The sequence below is a fragment of the Spermophilus citellus genome (genome assembly GCF_964194105.1).
Source record: "Spermophilus citellus genome assembly, chromosome: 1".
NCBI classification, from domain to species: domain Eukaryota; kingdom Metazoa; phylum Chordata; class Mammalia; order Rodentia; family Sciuridae; genus Spermophilus; species Spermophilus citellus.
Window position 1 is genome coordinate 142,964,348 of NC_138182.1, and position 22,934 is coordinate 142,987,281.

Here is a 22,934-nt window from a genome sequence, read left to right on the forward strand (position 1 = left end):
ACCTAGTATGTTTTGCTTTCATAGGGAAGTTTTTTCTTTTTTGACTGTGTTGGTAATGTCTTTTTTGTTTTGTTTTGGTTTTTTTTTGTTGTTGTTGTTGTTGTTTGGGAAGGTGGATTGTGGTTACATGTTTCTTCATTATGTTATTTTTCATATTTTTCTTCATATGAGATACTGTATAATGCATATTTTATTTATTTGTTTGCTTCTTTTGGAGTACCAGGGATTGAACTCAGGGGCACTCAACCACTGAGCCACATCTCCAGCCCTATTTTGCATTTTATTTAGAGACAGGGTCTCACTGAGTTGCTTAGTGCCTCGCTTTTGCTGAGGCTGGCTTTGAACTCACTATTCTCCCGTCTCAGCCTCTGGAGCTGCTGAGATTAGAGGCGTGTGCCACTGCGCCTGGCCATATTTTAAAATCTTATGGCTGTTTTTAAGATTGCATTGAGTTGAGAGGAATTAGGTAGAAATTGACATGTTTTGAATTTTTAGTAATCCCACAGAAAGGCATGGCTTATATCTTCATTTATGTAGACCTTTTATGTTCTTTTAGTGAATTTAAAAAAAAAATTTTTTTGATAGTTGTAGATGGACAGTGTATTTATTTTATTTGTATGTCTTTATTTGTTTTATTTTTATGTAGTTGAACCTAGTGCCTCACATTGTGCTAGGCAAGCACTCTGCCACTGAGGCACAGCCCCAGTTCCTCTCTTAGTGAAGTTTTAAGATTAAGATTTCATCATATTAGTTTGCACATTTCTTGTTAGATTTATTGTAGATGTTTTATAGATTTTTATTCTGAATTTCTGTTTTTCTGTTACTTTTCCTAATTACTAATTTGTAGGAAGCTCACATTTTCTAGGTGCTATTTTTTTTTATCCAGACTCATTAAAACACTTAAATGAGTTTAATAGTACTTTAATTGATTCAATTTGTCCTCTGAATATTTCCAGATAGTGATTGTTTTAGTTGTTTCTGATATTTAAGCCTTTTCTCCTTCATTATCTGGGACCTGCACTATGACATCAAATAGTGTTAGCAATAGTTGAATATTCTTGTTTAACCTGACTTTAATAGGAAAAGTCCTAATACTTAATCATGAAATAAAAGAATATGTTTGGGCATTTTTAATGACTGCACATATATATCAGTTATTGTGTATAGTTTATAATATATGGTATCATCGAAGAATGTGTTTTTAACACTGTTTTTAAAAAGTTTGTGAGACATTTGAGTCCTCTTACCACATGTTTTGGAAGGTGGGTATGCCTTGTAATTTTATGTTGAACATGACATATAGGATGAAAGGAACCAAGGTAAATGATCCTTTAGTGTGAGGTTTTATACCTGTCTGGCTATAGGTTAGGCCCTTGTACTATTTGGTATAGCTGTAGGTGTCAGAGGATAAAATTTCCTCCAGTGTTCTTGTTTTGGCCTCCTTTGTCTTCGGTTTTCCTTGAGACCTCTTCTTAAATAAGGTCTGGGTGTTTAGTTGTTTCATTTGTAATCCGTTATTCAGGAGCCCTGTAGATGTGGTTGTAAGGTGTAGGGAGAGGAGCATTACATAGTGCTAGGATTAGGTCTCATTCTGAGTGAGCCTGGGCCACTGGACTATGACTTCCATGGAGTGCTTCCCAGTTTTTTTTCCCCCCTAATCTCTTAGGTGACACAAAAGAGACTAGAAAGGATTAGAGATGGGCATTTCCCTTCCCCCATGGTAGGTAGTTTCTGGTAAAAACTCCAGTTGGTTAGGTTTTGGTAAGATAGTTGCTCTTGAGGGCAGGCCTTGTTAAGAACAGATTGCTGTGCCTTATTTCAACATGGCTGTCTTTCACCACTTTTGTTGAAACCCAGGGGATTTTTCTCCTATCTCCATTGCAGGAATCTGGTGACGTTCTTGATGATGATTACCACATATGTGTAGGGGTCTCTGCCAGACTGCCTACCCCACTGGAGTTGTTAATTCTCAAGTTTGTCCATATTGAGTTGCCAGCAGTACATCTATTGGAATTCAGGCTTTTGTTCTTTTTTTTTTTTTTTTGTAATTTTTTTTTATTGGTCAGTGAGCATTTATCCATTTATCTGTCTGTCTGTTTATATGTGATGCTAAGAACCGAGCCCAGTGCCTCACACAGGATAGGCAAAGTGCTCTACCAATGAGCTACAAACCAAACCATTGAGTTTAGGCTTTCCTACTTAAGTACCAGAACCTGTGGCAGCTTCTGCTATGGTAGTTTGTGACTGTACCCACCACCTGTCTCTTCAAGACATCCCTTTGGAACAGCCATTTTCTCTATGAACATGTCTCTGGTGGATCTGAGAAGAGTTGTTGGTTTTCAGTTTATTCAACACTTGTATGGATAGAAGTGATGATTTCCAAGTGTCTTATGTGCCAGACAGTCAATCTGCCAGAGGTCAGATTGCCATAGTTTTAAAGATTGATTGATTTATTGCCAGTTATCACAGTAAAGTAAATTCTATTCAGGAATGTGATAGAGGTATACTATATTCATTCATAGCTAAAATAGACTCATGAGGAATTAAGTAGCTGGAGCATGAGGCCTTAGGGTTATAAGATATCAGAAATACATTTTCTTCACAGAAAGACATTGCAATTGAGTGCTTTGCATACCACATTTAACATGTCAGTTATTTTTAATACATACATACTTATGTTAAATATTTCTCCAGATTCCACGGACATCTGATTTCTTTACATTTTTGACTTTTGAGAAAAAGTACATAGAACTTCACAGGCTGTGTGGTCACTATAGTGGAAGAATAGTATGCTCTTGGCGTCAGCAAACAGATTTAAAGAATGTCTCTTAAGTTTTATAAAGCCATATGTTTGCTCTTATGGTTGGCAGCATCAAGACTGCTGTTTCTGAAAGCAAATTGTCATCTCTGAAGTTTTCTGAAGTATTTACTGAAGCTGAGTGCTGCATGCCAGTTCTCCTACTCATGTTTTATTACCCCTTGCTCTTGCACATTCCATGTGTGAAAAAGGAACTGCCCAATACTGGGGAGAAAATAGAAAGCATTTTTCTGAGTTGTAGCATAAGAATCATTTTTCTCTTCCTACTCATTTATGTAAACACAGTACAATACACAGTATAATAGTGTCCAGTATTTTGAGTCTTAGTAATCCAAAACTTTTTACTTAACTATAAATGCTGAATTGGTGTTGCTAGGTACAACTGAGATTTTAAATTATATGGTTGCTGCCTTGCAGCTACCCAGCTGAGCTACATCTGCCTCCCTTTTATCTTTTATTTTGAGACTAAGGTCTTGCTTAGTTGTTGAGGCTCACCTCAAACTTACTATCCTCATTCCTTAGCCTCCCAAGTCGATAGGATTACAGGTGTGCACCACTATGTCTGGTGCAATTTAATTTTTTAAAAAAATGAGTTGTCAGGGGACAGCAGTGATAATTTGCGGGGTTAGGAATTGAACCCAGAGCCTCAAATGCTAAGCAAGCACTCAACCACTGAGCTACATCTCTAGCCCAAGGTTTTTAAAATTTGAACTTAATGAAAACTTTTAAACATTTAAAAATAGGCAATAGTATAATGAACCCCATTTCTTAGCTTTGATAATTTCAAGTCTTATCTAATCTTTATCTTGTACCGTCTACTTTCCCCTTTCCTGTATTATTTCAAATTCAAACTCAAATTGTTATGTAACTTTACCAATGAACATTCAGTAATCATCTCTTGAAGATAAGGACTCAATGCAACTGCAATACTGTTAAGATACCAAAAGAATGAATTTTTTGTTGTTGTTTTGCTTCCAGGGATTGAACCTAGGGGCTCTTGACCACTGAGCCATATACCCAGCTCTTTTTATTTTTATTTTGGGACAGAGTCTTGCTAACTTGCTTAATTTAAAAGGGTTTGTTTTACATGTAAATATACAGTGCAGTAAATTTTTAGGACATAAATATATTGTGAAGTAGTAATTACTCAAGAAATAGGACATTACCAAAACTCCAGTAGCCTCTGGTGTCCTTTCCAGTTAGATCCATGCTATCAGTGTAGAACTGTGAACAATGGTGTTTTGTGTGTTTGTTTGATTTTCTTTTTCTTTCTCTTTGATATTGGGGATTGAACTCAGGGGTACTCTACCATAGAGCTGTGCTATCCCAGTCCTTTTTATTTCTTATTTTGAGACAGGGCCTCCTAAGTTGCTAAGGCTGACCTTAACCTTGAAACTCAGCCATAAAGAAATGGTATATACCTCAGCCTCCAGAATCACCAGTATTATAGGCTTACCCCTATAATATTTTATTTTGTGCATTTGTAGCCTGGAGATTGTGTGTGTGAATTTCTGGCTCTAAAATTACTGGCTGTAAAGTTTAAGGATGTTCACTTTTATCATGAAGACCATGTTGTTTAAAAATTTGGTGTTACCATATACATTCCCAACGGCAATTTGAATGTTTCATTTTGACATATCCTCATCAACATATGGTATTTTCATACTTTAAAATATTTATAAATAGGGGAAGACTAGTAATATCTCTTTGAAGTTTAGTTTTGTATTGTCTTGCATACAAATAATACTGGCTTAGAGTGGACAATAATACTGGCTTAGATTTTTAAGCCTCAGGGTTATAAACAAAGAGATTTCTTGAAATAAAATTCCCTAGTTGAGCCCTTCTACACTTTTATTCATCAGTGTATTCCATTTATGTTACAGTAAAAGATCAGTCTTTCAGATTCTTCTAAAGACATTTAGACAAATCAAAGCAGATTAAGTGAAGGTATTATGTTATAACATCTTTTCATTTTTGTATTTAGTTTCAAGTATGATTAAGCATTAATATAATTCATTTTCTACTTTCTGTGTTTTGGTAGCTCTTGTAGAAATAATTAATAGCCCACAGGTCAGTCTGAATTGGGAGACCTTGAAATGATGAAAAGTGAAAATAATAGTTGTAATTTTTTTCCCTTATATTCTAGCAAAAAAAATTTAGTACAGGTAAGCACATTCCATGTTGTAAACCATTATGGAACATATAATCTGTGATGCTTACGGAACAGTTAGCGTGCAACTATAAAGTCAAGAAACACTGATTATATTATCTTCAATTTTTTTTAAATTTGTTGATAGATTTTTATTTATGTGGTGCTGAGTATTAGATATGGAAAATGACAAACCCCCAAAATAGTGAGAACTTGTAGAAGGAGAGTGGGAAGGAAAGCCATACATTGAGAGCATTGATCCTTTCCCAATACATTCTTTTCCGGTATTAAAACAAACCCTGGGGAAGAGGTGTCCATCAAACCTAGAAAGGCAGTCTCTGGGAAGAGGCCAAAGCATTAATCTTTCCATAAACAAATCCTTTCCAGATACCAACCACTGACCTCAGGCCCTCCATCAGGTCCAGTAACATAAATCCCAGAGACTGACTGCTGACCCTAGAGTTCCTCCCATTTCACCCGGTGAAACAGACCCCAAATTCCTGAGTGCTCAAGCTGACATGCTCATTAATTAAGTCACCTCTCAGTATAATCTACATGAGCCCAGTCCCTTCCTTTGTTCAGTGGCTTATTTTCCACCAGGAAGGTGGGTTCATTCCCCTAGGTGTAATCCTGTTTCTCAATAAGGCTGAAATGATCTGTGAAGTTTGCGTCCAGCCTGGTCTCTTTGTTCTAACACTGAGCATTGACCCTAGTGCCTCACACATGCCAGGCAAGTGTGCTACCGCTGAGTCCCAGCACCAGCCCTAGCCCTGATTATGTCATCTTTGTTATGACAAAAACAATTATCTTGAAAAGGAAAAGAAACGAAACTCAAGAAAAAACTTTTTAGAATGGTGGGGAGGCCCAGGCCTCTTACCCCAGTGACTTGGGAAGCTGAGGCAGGAGGATTGCAAATTCAAAGCCAGCCTCAGCAATGGTGAAGCACTAAGCAACTCAGTGAGAGACCCTGTCTCTAAATAAATTAGGGCTGGGGATGTGGCTCAGTGGTTGTACTCCTGAGTTCAATCCCCAGTGCCCCCACATCCCCAAATGAGTTGTGGATATGGTTCAGTGGCGAAGTGATGACCCCCCCCCCTCCCAAAAAAAAAAACAAAACTTTTTGATAAACAGAAAGAAAAAAAGCTGGGCTGGGGCTCAGCTGTAGCACACATGCCTAGCATGTGTGAGGTACTGGGTTTAATTCTCAGCACTACATTTAAATAAATAAAATAAAGATCTATCAACAACTTAAGAAAAAAAGATATTGTCAAATAATTTTTTAAAATATGCTTATTAAGGGGCTGGGGAAATAGCTCAGTTTGTAGAGTACTTGCCTCGCATGTACAAGGCCCTGGGTTCAGTCCTCAGCACTACCAAAAAAACCCCTAAATGCTTATTAAATAAGCCCCATTTTTTTTTATTGTTGTTGTTCTGTAAATCCATTGTGGTGTATCCTTAAGTTCATAAACTTTGTCATCTAAAAGTGTTAAATGGAGGCTCTTGAGCTATTAAGTGTCAGGTTTCTGAATACCAAACATTTCTTAAAAGATCTACTGTTCGCAAATTATCTTGCCACATTTGGGAGATTGTTGTGCTTATTTAGAAAGCACAGCCTTTATTTGCAAGTTCTGTCTTGTGAGAATGGTGTGAAGATCAGCATCATTTTATAAGGTCACAGAATTCTTAAAATGACTAAAATACAGTTGCTTCTATAACACCAGCAGCATGGAATTTTTTTTTCCTTGGATCTTATAAGAAACCTAGACATTGAAAGAACAAAGAGGATTAAGTCTTTATGTTTAGAGAAGTATGAGTGGATCTCATTTGACCTTGGTGTATCCAAATAAGAATGAAGGGAATACTGGTAAGGAACTCCAATTTTATTCATTTTAAATTAGTAGAAGAAGGAGAGCTCAAGGTAATGCTTTGGTATATAGAGAATAAAATGTTTATGGCACATGTATAATTTGTCACTAAAAACAAGTTAGGCTTAAGTATTATGTGGGACTAAGTAATGTAGTATTTTTTAATAATTATCTGGGGCTGATATTTTATGATTCTATAGCATACTGAACGTTTAATATAATTTTTGCAGTGCTGGGGATTGAACCCAGGGTCTCTTTATTGCTAGGCAAGCACACTCCCACTGAGCTACACCTGCAGCGTCATGTACTAAACATTTTAAAAGCACTTTTTAAGAATCTTGTTCATTTGAAATGCAAACATATGGTAAAAACTATTTTGCTTTTCATTCTTTTCTGCCTTAAGCATAATTATAACAAGTAGGGATTATTGTAGATATCTTTATTGACAAATTCCAGCAGAGATCACAGCTCTTTTCAAGTACTAAGTAATCTAAAGTTTGGTCAGGTCTCTTATTGCCTTTATACTTAGTAAAAATTCTTAGATATTTCTAGGACTTGCGATTCATCTACTTTTGCACATTTGGCTTTCTTTAAGTTCCTTAGAAAGTTTTTTTGTTCTTATTTGTTTATTTCTATGGTCCTGACAATTGAACTTAGCACCTTGCTCATGTTAAATAAGCACTCTATCACTGTACTATACGCATAGTGGTAACTTGTTTGTTCATATTCTTTTGTTTATTAGGGGGGATATCATTTTCTTTTCATCTATGTCCTATTTTTATTTCAGTATTTTTTTAAATATTTTTTTTAGCTGTAGATGGACACAATATCTTTTGTTTGTTTGTTTATTTATTTTTATGTGGTGATGAGGATTGAACCCATGGCCTCATACATGCAAGGCAAGCGCTCTACCACTGAGCCACAGCCCTAGCCCCTATTTCAGTATTTTTTGAAAGGTTCTCTTTGCCACTAAAATGTAAATTATCATTTGCCATTTTTATTGACCTTCTAAGTTCAAATGCATTCATATATAACAATGAGATGTATGATGTGGTTCCCATTTCCTCTTTTGTATTTTCTCTTCCTTGTCACTCTTTGATTTTGGCCTGTCTAGGTAGTAGTTTTGTGATGTCTTCACTAGGATTTTTTTTTAAGATTTTTTTAGTTGTAGATGGACATAATACTTTGATTTATTTATTTTTATGTGGTGCTGAGGATCAAACCCAGTGCCTGACACATGCTAGGTAGTCACTGTACCACTGAGTTATGTCCCCAGCCCCTTCACTGGGATCTTAATGTTGTAGAAGTACTTCTGTATGTCTCTGTCCTGTATGTATACATATGCATATATTAAAAAGTTAAGATATTGGAAATGGTATTACCTATCTGTTCATCATGCTTGTAGGATAAGTCTATAAAGAATCTCTTTGCCTTAAGAAAAAATATTATGAGATGCCATTTTCTTAACTACCTTAAGAGCAGATAAAATTAGTAAGAAACCTAAGACAGATAAATGTACTTTCAGAAAAAAAAAAATGTACTTTCAGTAGTATTTAGCTATGGGAAATGGTTTCAAAATGTAGTTATGGAAAACCAAACAAGTTTTTTTCTCTTCATGTGAGGTCCAGTTCTGTTGACTTTAGTGTTCGGATATTGATTGGTTATGATTTCCAATGCCAGTACTTATTTACTTTTGATCCTGAGGAAGTTAATTGAACCTCTGCAAATGGGAATAACCTTGCTTCTCTTACAGAATTCAGTGTATATTTTAATGTTTATTTTTTAGTTTTGGGTGGACACAATATCTTTTATTTTTATGTGATGCTGAGGATTGAACCCAGTTGCTTCAGGCATGCTAGGCAAGCGCTCTACTCTGAGCCATAACCCCAGCTCCGAATTCAGTGTATTAAAGTGGGTAATGGATTAAAGTAAGATTAATTTATGTAAGTGCTTATCATATATATATTTTATGGATATTGAATTGATAAATTATAATTTCCTCTGATTTTAAATATATTTGTTGTTTTTGCTTTGTTTTTTGTTTTTGATTTTATCTCCATTGGTTATTTCCCTTCCCCCATTCCCCATTGGTTATTTTTAAGCACATTGTATTTGAAATGAGCAGGATCATCAGATTTGCAAAGGTTGGTCTCTTACCAGAAGTATTTTGTTTTGGTTTGGTTTGGTTGTCACAAAGAGAGATACAGTTGTCTCATGTAAAAGGATGTTGGGGTTGGGGAAAAATACACACACACACTCTCTCTCTCTCTCTCTCTCTCTCTCTCTCTCTCTCACTCTGTCTCTCTCTCCCCCCCAACCCCCATCCCTTGAAACCCCACTTTATATAACATTAGAGTTAAAAAAAAGGGGTCATAAACAGTAAAACCCACAAAAAAGAGAATGGCAAAAAGAGGTAACCATGGATAAGAGATTATAGAAACCAGTTAGACGGTAGAGTGGACAGCCACAACCTCATTGTACAGAGGCACATATAGATCAGAAGCACGTCAGCACTCTGCCTTGTTCTTAGAACATCTATATGTTTTGAATCCCTCACACTGGCCTGCAGCAGGTCTGTCTTTGGGGAACAAATTGTTGGCTCTGCAGAAAAGACCTGCTGATATCTGCAGTTGTGGGTTCCGGTACCAAATGGCACCAGGGATTGAACCCAGGGGCACTTAACCACATCCCCAGCCCTTTTAAAAATAGTTTATTTAGAGACAGGGTCTTGCTGAATTGCTGAGGCTGGCTTTGAACTGGTGATCCTCTTGCCTCAGCCTCTCAAGCTGCTGGGATTACAGGTGTACGATGCTACACCTGGGTTCCTTAAGGAAAAATCTGCTCACCATCTGATTCTTCATTGAGCCCACCATTTAGTGCATACTGAGCCTCATTTGAATAGTCTCTAATGTCAGGCATGAGGAAAACTAAAAGAATTAACTGAATAAAAGAACCTGGAGGGAAATAGATAACATAGGGAACAGACAATAACTAAGAACAATATAAGACATGAATAGACTTTAGATGAGTATGATATTGGAGCCACTAAACAAGAACAGTGTGGCTAAAAAGGAAAGGATTGAGAGAAAGAACAAATCAATAGCAAGAATCAGTGCATGGAGATAATATGAAAGCTGAAATTAAGAAGTCTGTGATAAAAATGTAAAGTAGTTTTTGTTCCAAAAAGTAAAATAGATACAGAAGTGGAAAGTAGAAGGGAAAAATTAAGAAAATTAGAATGACCTACCTAAGAAGTTCAAAATCTGTCTGATTAGCTCCAAAAAAGAAAAACATTGAACAAGGAGAATAATCATCAGATAGTAATATGGCAATGTTTCCAGGCACTTTTTAAAGCTATGAGTTTCTTGGCTGAAGGGCCTGCTGAATTCTTTTTTTTTTTTTTTAAAGCCATACTACCCAGTGTTATTCTTAGACCATCTGGACTAGTCATTTAACTACCTAACCAGTTATACCACAAGATATTTATGGACAATGTTGGAATAATTAATGATGGTTCCATAGAAAGTTAAGCAAAGAAACAATTCCAACCCAAAACATAGTTCAAGAAATCAATTATAATATACTGCCTAACTCAATTGTGAATAATATTTACATAGAATTACTATAAACACTTCATTTTTCTTTCTCTGTTTTATATAGTAAATATTTGAGTGACTTACATGACTTTCTTTAAAACAGAATGAACATTTATTACAGTAGAGTGGCGTGAAGGAAAGACTCTCAGATTTGCGTTTAGATGTCTGAGAGGCCCTGGCAAGTGTGTATCCCCAGGTTCTTTGTTTCGAGTGCCTGCGAAACAAGTGATCACAAGCTTAGTGGTTTAGATCATCATCTTACATCATATTTTCTTTGTGCATTATAAATGGTGTTTTACCAACCACTGAAATTAGTTGTCCTGTGCATAAAACACATGCAAACGTGTATATATAGTATACAGAAACAATTTTAGATGGACCCATAGTGACAGAAATTTCAAATGTAAAGAAAAATGTATTCTTAGTATTTGAAAAGCCATTTCAAATTATTGTTTTTTGGTATTTTTTTTTTTTTACCTACTTTGGACTTCAGTTTTCATTCTTGGAATATGTAACTTAAACCAGATACTAATTTTAAGTAGAAGAGAAAAAAGAACCCTTTGTTTACTTCACATTTCTCCTGAGAAATGAGAACAGCTGGTTTCTTCAGTTTTGCTTTTAGTAATTTTATTTCTGAAAAGATCACTGTAGATTTGCCTAGAGATTCCTTTTAAAAACAAATTTTGGGACCTCTTGCAAACTTCTCATCTGTTACAAGCTGCAAAATTTATATGGAGTTGGAAAAGGTCGATTATCTGCTAAACTCCAAAGGGTAAAATAGAGTACTCACTTAGATTTGGATTTTAAACCTATTACCATAACCCGCCTATTTACTTATAAATATTTCCAGCATGAAATATCTTTCCATTCTGTGCTTTTTTAAAAAAAAACTATCACCTGAGGGCTGCTGCTGGGATTTCAGAGTAAGAAAGCTCTGTAAGCCAGAGAGGTAGAATTATTTATTTTTTCCACAAAAAAATATAGTATAAGGGGCTAGGGCTGGGGCTCAGCAGTAGACTTGCCTGGCATGTGTAAAGCACTGGGTTCGATTCTCAGCACTGCATATAAATAAATAAAATAAAGGCCTATCAACAACCAAAAAATATATGTATATATGAAATTTATATATAGAAAGCTTATTAGCAAGTTTATTCTGAGGTTTTGATGTAAATATAAAAAGTTAGCATTCCGAGTAAGCTACTCAAGTTTTTATGGAGCAGATTTTTTTTCAATCTCTGCAGTATATTACACGTTTCTCTTGCATTGTCTGTTAACATTAATCAGGATTTTTTTTATTACAGTCTTTGAAACCAGACTTCCACTTGGAGTTTACCAGGTCTCATTACCACCCAGGAAAAGGCAGGGTCTGGCTTCTTAAACATCTGTGTCCAGGGCACTGTTGACTTTCACTCTTGATTCTTTGCTCATTGGCTTCTTTCCTTCTACAAGGAGATTTTTTTTTTCTTCTACTTCTTCATAGGAAACATGGTTTCCCTTAGCTCTGGGTTAACCATTCTAGTTTATGACCACAAAAAAGAGAAGGCTTCTTCCCACTTGAGCCTTTCCCAAGGAAGAATTCTAGCCCCAATTGTGTCATATGTGGTGATGAGTGTGAGTGCCGTGATTGGAGCCTATCTGAGTCATATCGTTCGGGCTGGAAGAGCTTGGTTTCCCCTGAGAAAAAGAAGGAGGCTGCTTTCTCCAGGAGCAACACGGTTGCGGAAATAGTACGTGCCCATTGTAAAGATCTGAGGCTATTTATGCAAAAGAACAGAAATGAAATCTCAGTTGGTCATTTTGGTAAAAATATTATAGCTGTCTTAAATCTTTTTAGAAGTATAAAAATCCATTATTCATTGTAGGTCTGGAATTATCCTAAACTGTGTAGGTGTTAATATTTTAGGTGCAAAAAGAAGAAAAAGCTAGCTGGACTTGGTGGTGCATGCCTGAAATCCCACCAACTGAGGAGGCTGAGACAGGAGAATCGCAACTTCAAGGCCAGCTTCAGCAATTTAGAAAGAGCCTGTCTCAAACTAAAAAAAAATAAGAAAGACTGGGAATGTGGTTAGGGGTAAAGTGCCCCTTGGTTCAATCCCTAGTACCCTCCCATTTAAAAAAAAAAAAAAAAGCTAAAGAATATATTATCACAGATTTAAAATTAAGGATATATTCTCTAGACAACTCTTAGTAAACAATAATTTTGAATGTCAAAGACTTAAATCTCTTTGCCAAATACATTATTAACTTTGAAGCTATTTCATATCCTATTGGTAGAACAAAGTGAAAAAATCAGAGCTGGAGACTTATTGCTAGTTATATACCTTCAGCAGGGTTCCCGGGACCAGACTGTGTAAGCTCTTAGCTATTTCCTTTTTTCTTTTTCTTTTCTAAGAATTTAACCTTTATTTATTTTTATTTTTTGTGTGATGCTGGGCATTGAATCTAGGGCCTTGTGCATGGGAGGCAGGCACTCTACCAAGTGAGCTATATATCCCCAGCCCTTAGCTGTTTCTTTTGATGTATGTGCCATATTAAGTTAATTTGGAATTTGATATGAAAAATGATGAGCAAAGGGTAGAAGCTTCCTATAAATCTTAAGTAGTCAATTTACTTTGAGTAATGTATTGGAACTTCATTTTGCTACTATTTACAAAGTATAACATAGTATAATCTACATTTTATCTCCAGAGCTGGTCTGACTCAGCAGTAAAGAGCACAGATGGGAGATGGGCTAGGCCACCACTGATGCCTATAAATAGGGACATATCATTCAGGAATCTCTCTGTGTAATCATTGATTTTCAAATTGTGTGGGAGTAGAACCATGAACCATGACTCACACTTGAAGTGTGTTGTGGAAAACTTGGTTAGGGCCAAAGGTAAGGAATGAAAATGGTAAGAAACAGATCATAGGAGGCAAGGAAGGAGTTGAAGTCAATTTCCTGTCTCCAGTCTATGAAATACAAATAGGTGCCCTATTTATTTATTTATTGACATGAGTAATTTGATTTTTTAAAAATTGAGAACATTAGTAAACTAATGGTCACTGTATTTTTAATGAAAAGAATCATGCAACCTGATGACTTTTCAAATAATTAAAACATCAAAATTTGAAAACTTTTATTCCAGGTCTACAACAGATGAACGAATGAAGACTTGAGTAAGGAATGGCCAGGAGATGTCAAGAGAGAGTTTGCCAGAGATCCCAGATTTAAAGGGAATATTAAAACATTAAAAATGCAATTCAAGATGCTATTGAATGATTCAGTTCATATATTTAAAGTTCTTAAAACTGTTCCTAGTGTCTAGTCAGCACTCCTAAGTATTAAGCATAGCATTATTGTTTTAAAAATACTCAGCTGTTAGGTTTGGGGCCAATATTGCTAAACCATTGAGCTGTCAGTTTCTTTTGGAATCTCATTAGACATTCAGGCCCCCTCCCCATACCTAGATCTAAAATTCTGCTACTGGAGCTCTCAGCACCAGTGTTTTAAAAACCTTCCAGGGATTTTGATGTACCCTATGGTTTGCAAATCACTGCTTTAGAGGTTCCATCTAATATGACAGTTAAAACAGTAGTGACAGTTGAAGCTCCTCTGTAGGGACAACAGTATTTCTGTGAATCAGAGAAAAACCAGCAGATAAATATTTTTTAAGCAGAAATATAAACTTCATTAGAATTGGCATTACTAGGAATTGAATCCAGGGGCACTTTATCACTGAGTCATGTGTGTTCTAATCTTGAAATTGTGAATTATCTTGAGCTTGTAGTTCATGGTTTCATATATACTTTGACTATCACTATGTTTCCCTCAAATTGGAAATATTCTCTGGCAGCTCTGGATGTCCCCTGAGACACCTTGAAATAGTTCGGAAGTTATGGACTTAATTCGATATAATTTACAGATGGGAGAATGAGTTACACAATTGACTTCTCTAGGTCAGAGTTGAGTCAGTAGCATATATAGTTTGTCCACATCAGCATAAATAATTGCCATTTTTTTACCCTGACAGCACGAGCTTCTTTCCACTGCCCGAGTGGCAGTATGTTTTATTCTTTCCCTCTGTCTTCTTCACCATCTCGGGCCATATCTGCCTGATGCTCACGAGGACCCTCAAGCTGGACCTCACTTGCTCTCCAGTGGTGTGTGTTTTGCTCATTAAGCTACCCAGAGAGTAGTCTTAGAGGAAGTTTTACCTTCTGAATGTTTTCTAGAAGCTGCAAGTGATGCTATTCGTAAAACGTAAAGGGAAGCACAGGGTAAGCAAGATAGCTTCTATTAGTATTTTGGAGGCAGACAGGAAGTAAGTAGTGGGTTACTTTAGAAGTGTAAAGCCTGGGCAGAAATGAGAACAAGATTAAGTTCTGGGAAAAAAAAAAAATTTTTTTTTAAAAGATGAAGTTCTGATGGATGTTAGACATGGAATAACAAGTTTATGCCTGTGTCATACTGCTTTTACTAGTACACAATAAATAAACTTTTATGTAAAGTTGTAAGAGTATCAGGAAAGCACGAGTTGAATCTTTTTTTTTTTAAACTTTTCTATTAGGAAAAACTTTTCTATTGGGAAAGTTATCAGACATAAATGGAAGTAGAGAGAAGGGAGAATGGAGAAAAATAAAGAGAAATACAGTACTCATCTAAAATCTAGTCAGTTTCTAAATTTCCCCCATTGTCCCATAAAGGTGGTTTTATAATTTCTCCCCCCTTTGGATTGAGGATTGAATCCAGGAGTGCTTTACCACTGAGCCACATCCCCAGCCCTTTTATTTTTCATTTTGAGATAGAGCCTTTGCTAAGTTGCTGAGCAAACTTGGTGAAACTCTTTTCTTGTCTCAGCCTCCCGAGTTGCTGGGATTATAGGTGTGGTGCCACTGCGCCTGGCAATAATGAGTTTATTGGTATATAATTACACAGAAATGTTATGGAAAGACATGTTGCCTAATCCCCTCTATACTAATACATGTTTGTGTACCTCTGGTCCTTGACCTGTTACAGAATAAAAGAATAACTTTATATTTAAAGTTTTGCAATTATTCCAGTGGCTGGCAGTCTTAATAAAGTTCCCTATAATAAGAGAAGTGTGTTTCCAGGAAATTTGGTGATTCTTTGCTACTGACAATTTAACATAGAACAGAGCAGAGGGCACAGTTTTGCACATTTCCTGTTTTTTGCAGAGGCCTGCCTCTGGAATTCCCCCATTTGCCCACGATTTACATCTTGTGTCTCTGTTGAATTGTTGATACTTTCCTTAAATGTCCACATTGTACCTGAAAAATACTGTATTTTAGGATATTTATACTTAGAATTTTTGTTTTGATTCAAGAATTGTGCTGGGGGTCTGAAGAACACCTTGACCTTGGCTATCTTCTTCCCTCCTTCTTTGGAGCCTTATAATGCTGAAAAATCCTTTATTTTTCTTCACCTTCAGGTCTTAATGTTCCTTTCTTTTTGGCCTTTTTTATTAAATCTTTTCACCTGTAGCTGTTGTGGAATAGCCTTTTTTTATTTTTATTTTTTTTTAGTTGTAGATGGACATGATACCTTATCTATCTATCTATTCTTATGTGGTGCTGAGGATCCAACCCAGTTCCTCACTTGTGCTAGGCAAGCACTCCACCACTGAGTCCCAGCCCCAGCCCTTGGAGATCGCTTTTTAAACCCATCTGATCATGTCCCCCGCTTTAACAGTCTTTCAGTTACTTCCTGTTCTTGGGAAGATAAAAACCTCAGTCCTGTATGCTGTATGTAGACCCAGAGTGATCTGAGTTTGTGCATGTTTCACCACTTTTGTTCTAGGACTCTCCACCCTTCCCATGCTCTTGTGATGCAGCCCTGTTCTAGAACAGCTGTGCTCCTTCCAGCTTGAGGGAAGGAGGGACTGGAAGCTTCTGCATACATATTCCAGATATGGGGGGTTGCTCTCAACTCAGTGAAGTCAAGTTGAAAAATATTCACTATTTTCTAATTTTTACAGTGGCTACTGAGTAACTGTCATTGGGATAATAAGAGCTGAAGTCTTCCCATCTTTTGCTTTTCAGTATGAGAATAAATTTTTGAAACCTGTTTACTTGGCTGCTTTTGAACATCCTCCCTTGGGAATTGCAATGTGTGCTAGAGTGTGTGGTGGCCTGACCGGTATGCTCCAGCATCATCCTGCAGTAACTCAACAGTGTGTGGCCATTGTAGCCTTCTGCCAAGTGCCAGACACACCCTTCCAGAGGAAATTCCGCAGATTCAGACCTGTCAGAGTTGCTTCTCTGCAGGTTCACAGGCAGGGGACAAGCTGGACTCCCTGGGGCCTGGAAGTAGGTCTGTTCTCTGCATCATGCCAGTCCCTTGTTTAAGAGGGCCCTCTGGCTGAGCAGAGTGGCTCTGCACACCAGGAACAGTTGCCTTTATGAATTGGATTTTAGGAAGCCTTAGGAGAAAACTAGTCCTGTAGACGGCAGTGGCAGTGTTTCATGGAACTTAACTGCTGTCCTTTCATTTCCACTGGAATCGACTTCTCTATTCTCACAGGAGTGTGCCAAGAACTTAGCAAACTCCTTCTCTGCTCTTCACTGAGGATCTTACTGGGGAGAAGAACCCAATAATTTGTCTGCCCAGATACTGAGAAAATTCATATTCTCAGATGGTGAAGATACATTTGAATGTGTCTGGACAAATGGCTTCCTAATGAGGCAAATTTAATGGAAACTTAATATCTTATCAAGAAGAAAAAAGCACTCAACTAGTATTAGCACCTTCTTTTGCTATTTTAATCCTAAAAAAGAGAACTTAGTGTAGTTTCTTAAGGCTTATTTAAGGAATTATGTTTTATTATTATTATTATTATTATTATTATTATTATTATTTTTAAAGAGAGAGGAGAGAGAGAGAGAGAGAGATTTTTTTTAATATTTATTTTTTAGTTCTCGGCGGACACAATATCTTTACTGGTATGTGGTGCTGAGGATCGAACCCGGGCCGCACGCATGCCAGGCGAGCGCGCTACCACTTGAGCCACATCCCCAACCCCAGGAATTATGTTTTATTATCCCAAACAAGATGAGTGTGCAGTGATCTATGTTGAGTAGGGTGAATGGAAATAGACAAACTCCAAATTAGGGAAAAGGTGAGAAATAGGGTATAAGAAACCAGTGTGTTGCCAGGGTGCAGCACCCCAGGTCAGATGATGGCTGTGGGCTGTCAAGTTTACCGTCAGGCTTTGTATGAGGCATTTCAAGGGTACCTGAAGCAGCAACATGCACATTAAAGATAGCAAAGAAATAGAAAACTTAAAAAAAAAAACAAACAGGGAGTCCTGGCCCTCTCTTAGCTTTCTGATATCATTTTATTTATTTACTTTATATATACATATATATTTTAGTTGTAGATGAATACAATACCTTTACTTTGTTTATTTGGTGCTAGGGATCGAACCTAGTACCTCACACATGCTAGGCAAGCGCTCTACCACTGAGCCACAACCCCAGCCCCCTGATATCATTTTAATCTGAAAGTTTTATGTGACCCTAAGGAGCAGGGTCCCAGAAGACAGAATGAATTTTTTACTAGTCCTTCTAAGGGACTAAGAAGTAACTGAATTTGGAGAAATTTAATTTGAAATTTGGAGAAATACAGAAATGAGAGATTTTGTTTCCTAGTGTTATAGACAGTTCATATAGTAAAGCATTTTAAGGGGGAAAATTGAAAAACTTACATACAAATCCTCAAAGAGATTTTTTTTTAAAGAGAGAGAATTTTAATATTTATTTTTTAGTTATCAGCGGATACAACATCTTTGTATGAGGATCGAACCCGGGCCGCACGCATGCCAGGCGAGCGCGCTACCACTTGAGCCACATCCCCAGACCCTCAAAGAGATTTTTTAAAATATTCTAATAACATAACAAAGAGCTCTTGAAAAATAACCATAAAAGATAAAAGTTGTGCCAGGTACATTGGCATATGCCGGTAATCCCAGCAGTTTGGGAGGTTGAGGCAGGAGGATCACAAGGGTGAGGCCAGGCCTATTTCAAAACAAAAAGGACTGGAGATGTAACTCAGTGGTAGACAGGCCCTGGGCTCAATCTTCAGTACTGCACATAACAAATAAATAATTTATGTTGCTACTACTAAAAAAATTACTGATCTAGAACTGAGGTCAGCAAACTAATACATGCAGGTCAGTCTAAGCTGCTGCTGCTTATTACAGATGAATTTTGCTGGATCATAGCTGCATTCTTGTGTTTGTGAGTTATCTTAGCTGATTTCATCCTATAGTGGAAGAGTTGAGTCAGAGCAGTGATGGAGTCTTCATTGACCTGCAAGCTTAAAATGTTTACCCTCTGATCTTTAAGAAAAAGTTTGTGGATTCCTGAGGGGATCAAGTTATTTTCCAAAACAAATTATAAAGAGAAAAGCAACTAGGTTAATTACACACACACACAGAAACACACACACACACACACACATAAGACAGAACACATGGAGCAAAAAAGAAATGTAATAGCATAAAACTCAAAAGATTCAGAAAATGTGTATTCAAATAGAGATGGGCCACCATGTGCTATGCAGAATTACTGGAAGTAAACCCAACAAACTTGAAGATGTGACAATATCATTGCTGAACTCTGAGGAGAAGAATAAATATATCAGAGGAAAAGCGTCAAGCTTCTTTGGGGCTTCTAATAATAAAAACTAGAGGACAGTAAACAGCACATAATAGATTCTACAATTAATGTGTGAACTCTCTCCACTTTTGTGAGTTTGTAGACAATCATGTTCTGACCCAGAGGAGCTATTACATGGGACTGTCTTGATGAAATTTTAGAATTATTAGGATCCTGCCGACATTTCAATAAGATGTGGACGTGAAAATACTGTGTTCAACAGCAGCCTAACCCAGTATGTTAGTAACTTGCCTTAGTGTTGAGGCAAGCTGCAGTCTTGCAAACATTATACTCTTGGAAGTCAGTTGGGATAAGTGGTGACCAGCTGTGCCAGCAAACCCCTCCCAATTAGAGTGCTGTATCTGAGGCATCAAGGAAAGCTTGGAACTGATCTGAGAGAACCATCTCTAGAAAGATAGCTTGTCAGTGAAACACAGCAGCAGGATAAGAAAATGTCTCTAATGAGAGAGTGAGTGGGGATGTTGGTGGGAGCAAGGACAGCAGTTGGAGGCTGTTCATAGAGAAACAAGGTCGAGAACCCTGTAAGAAGTGTTTGTCAACAATTAACGACAGTCATTAAACCCCAGCCTCATTGAGTTTCCTTCTGGGCCAGAACAGACCAGAAAACTGGACTGACTCCCAACCCCAAGACAGCTGAATGACACAATCACTTTAGTGGGGAAGGGTAGCTGGGCATAATCTCTAATAGCCATCAAAGTTTTGTTTGTGATGAAAGCTAGGAAATTAAGTTTAAAGTCAGTGTTGTGTGCAAGTCATGTGTTCTTTGCTAACAGTGATGGTGACTGATGAAAATTTTACATTTTGTCACATTTTTTTAAAAATGTATTTTAAACTGATACTTTAAAAATGTAAAAATTGAGCATGTTGATGGGGTAACAGTTAATGTTGGATACATGTATACATTGCCTGATGTTTAATCAGATTAAATATTTATCTCCTCAAATTTTTATCATTTCTTTATGGTGAAATCTTTCAAAATTCTTTCTTCTACCTGTGCTAGGTATGGAACCCAGGGCGTCAGGCAAGCATGAGTTCACCCCCAGCCCTCTTTGGGCTTTTTGATCTCATTTTTTTAAAGAATCAAATTTAAAGCCAGGCACAATGGCGCATGCCTGTAAACACAGCAGCTTGGAAGCCTGAGACAAGAGGATCGTGAGTTCAGAGCTATCCTCTGTAATTTAACGAGGCCCTAAGCAACTCCACAAGACTCTGTCTCTAAATAAAATATAAAAAAGGGCTGGGGATGTGACTCAGTGGTTAAGTGCCTCTTAGTTCAATCCCCAGTCCAAAAACAAAAAAAAAAAAAGTGTTATGATTGGGGTTTTGGGCTGTTTTGAGATGCACTTCCCCCAATCTGTTTTACAGCTCCTGCACATTGCCCATCTGTCATGAAAAAAAGAAAACATGTAATGTAGTTATGGATGGAATGGCCCAAAGTTCAAAATAATAACCCATTATTTTGCTTTTCGTGTGTGTGTATGTGTGTGTGTATGTGTGTGTGTGTGTGTACTAGGGATTTAATAAGAAGTAATTATGGTCATCTAAGTTAGGTGTTTTTGTGTTGTAGAAAAATTTATGATATTACTAAGTAAAGTCATTTACCATAGTCTAAGAATCTTTCATAAGCTTCTTTTTAGTAAGATCATTTTCTCAATACATTGTTTCCCATATTGTTTTAGAAAAGACGACGACGGATTGACCGAAGCATGATTGGAGAGCCAACCAACTTCGTACACACTGCTCATGTAGGATCAGGAGACCTGTTCAGTGGGATGAATTCAGTAAGTATGTTGGTAGAATGTGCACACAGGGCCTTGGGACATGGTCATGTGATAGATTCATACCCTCCCCCCCCCCCTTTTAGGGGATGGGTGGATATAGATACTCAGAATTAAACCGAGGAACACTTTACCACTAAGCGACATCTCCACATTCTTTTTATTTTTTGAGACAGGATCTCACTAAGTTGCCTGGCCTCAAGCTTGCAGTCCGTCTGCCTCAGCCTCCATAGCCATGCACCACCACCATGCCTGGCCTTCTTCTTCAGTTTTGTTTTGTTTTGTTTTTTCTTTTGGGTACCAGGGACTGAACTCAGGGGAACTCGACTGAGCCACATCCCCAGCCCTATTTTGTATTTTATTAGAGACAGGGCTCACTGAGTTGCTTAGCACCTCACTAAATTGCTGAAGCTGGATTTGAACTTGTGATCCTCCTGCTTTCACCTCCCAGGCTGCTGGGATTTCAGGCGTGCACCACTGCGCCTGGCCTTATTCTTCAGAAAAAAACAGAATGCAGGGACAGTACCAAATGAGGGTTGTTATCAGGCTCAGCCTTCCCTAAGTCTAAGGCCCTCTTTTCCCTGTGTCTAAAGTAAACAGGAGTCTAGGTGATTTCTGAGTGTTCAGCTTGAAAGAAAGACTTTTATAAAATCAGAATTATGATCCATCGTATTCTGACTGACTGGACAGCACTAACAAAAGACTTAACCAAAGAACAGGGACTTTTACAATAGGTGGATGGATATCCTGGATACAGCAGACCTTTTTGTGACTTCAGTTACTAGGTAAGCAAAGGAATGACATTTGTAGCTTCCTGAAAAGGAAGTAACTTGTTTTAAATCTGTAGGAAAAGTACTTTGTTTCACTTTACTGCTTTTATAGAAATGTAAGTGTGTCAGTATTGCTGTCAAAAGTGTCAGTGGAGGGGCTGGGGATGTGGCTCAAGCAGTAGCGCGCTCGCCTGGCATGCGTGCGGCCCGGGTTCGATCCTCAGTACCACATACCAGTAAAGATATTGTGTCCGCCGAGAACTAAAAAATAAATATTAAAAATTCTCTCTCTCTCTCTCTCTCTCTCTTAAAAAAAAAAAAAAAAAGTGTCAGTGGAGCCTAGGGATACAGCTCAGTTGGTAGAGTGCTTGCCTCACATGCACAAAGCCCTGGGTTCTATCCCCAGCACCAAAAAAAAAAAAAAAAAGTGTCATTGGCTTTGTTTCCTGGATTGACATATTGACATGGAGTTTAAAAAAAAAAAAAAAAAAAAAAAACCACCATGGAGCGAAAACCTATTACTTTGATTAATATGGTTATTTTTTTATTTTTATTTTTTAGTTGTAGTTGGACACAATACCTTTGTTTTGTTTATTTTTATGTGGTGCTGAGGTTCGAACCCAGGGCCTCGCATGCGCCAGGCAAGTGCTCTACTGCTGAGCCACAACCCCAGCCCTAAGATGGTTATTAATATATAATTATGTATCCATGTGTACAGAATGAGTGATTTTAGATTTATTATATGAGGGCTGAGAATTTATCTCAGTTTTTAGAGTGCTTGCCTAGCATTCACAAGGCCCTGAGTTAAATCCCCAGCACCACCACCAAAAAAAAAAAATAAATAAAATAAAAGATTTTGGGGCTGGGGATACAGCTCATTTGGTAGAGTACTTGCCTTACATGTACAAGGCCCTGGTTTAATCCCCAGCCCCCCTCCCCCCCCAAAAAAAAAAAGATTTATTACATGATGAATCTTAATTCTTAATTTATTATCAACAGATGTCTTCTTAGCTACATCAGACTTTAAAAAAAATCTAACTATAAACTGGGGATGATTGTGCCCACCTGTAATCCTAGTGGCTCAGGAGGAATAGGATCCCAAGTTCAAAGCCAGCCTCAGCAACTTAGTGAGACCTTGACTCAAAAAATACAAAATGCTGAGGATGTAGTTCAGTGGTTAAATACCCTTGGGTTCAATCCCTGGTACCCACCCCCCAATATAACTAGAGGAGGAATTAAATTATAGTTTATGATATTTTGTTAACCTTTTAAATCTTGC

General features: G+C 37.4%; 1 protein-coding gene across 2 annotated transcripts in view; it reads left to right on the plus strand.

Moving 5' to 3' along the window:
* The window catches only part of CDC42SE2 (CDC42 small effector 2), a 95,713-nt gene that overhangs the window by 67,242 nt on the left and 5,537 nt on the right, over window positions 1–22,934 (plus strand). For both annotated transcript variants that reach the window (XM_081287062.1, XM_081287061.1), the window contains exon 4: window positions 20,787–20,888. In XM_081287062.1, the coding sequence (XP_081143188.1) occupies window positions 20,787–20,888 (102 nt within the window). The remainder of the gene's footprint in view (window positions 1–20,786; window positions 20,889–22,934) is intronic.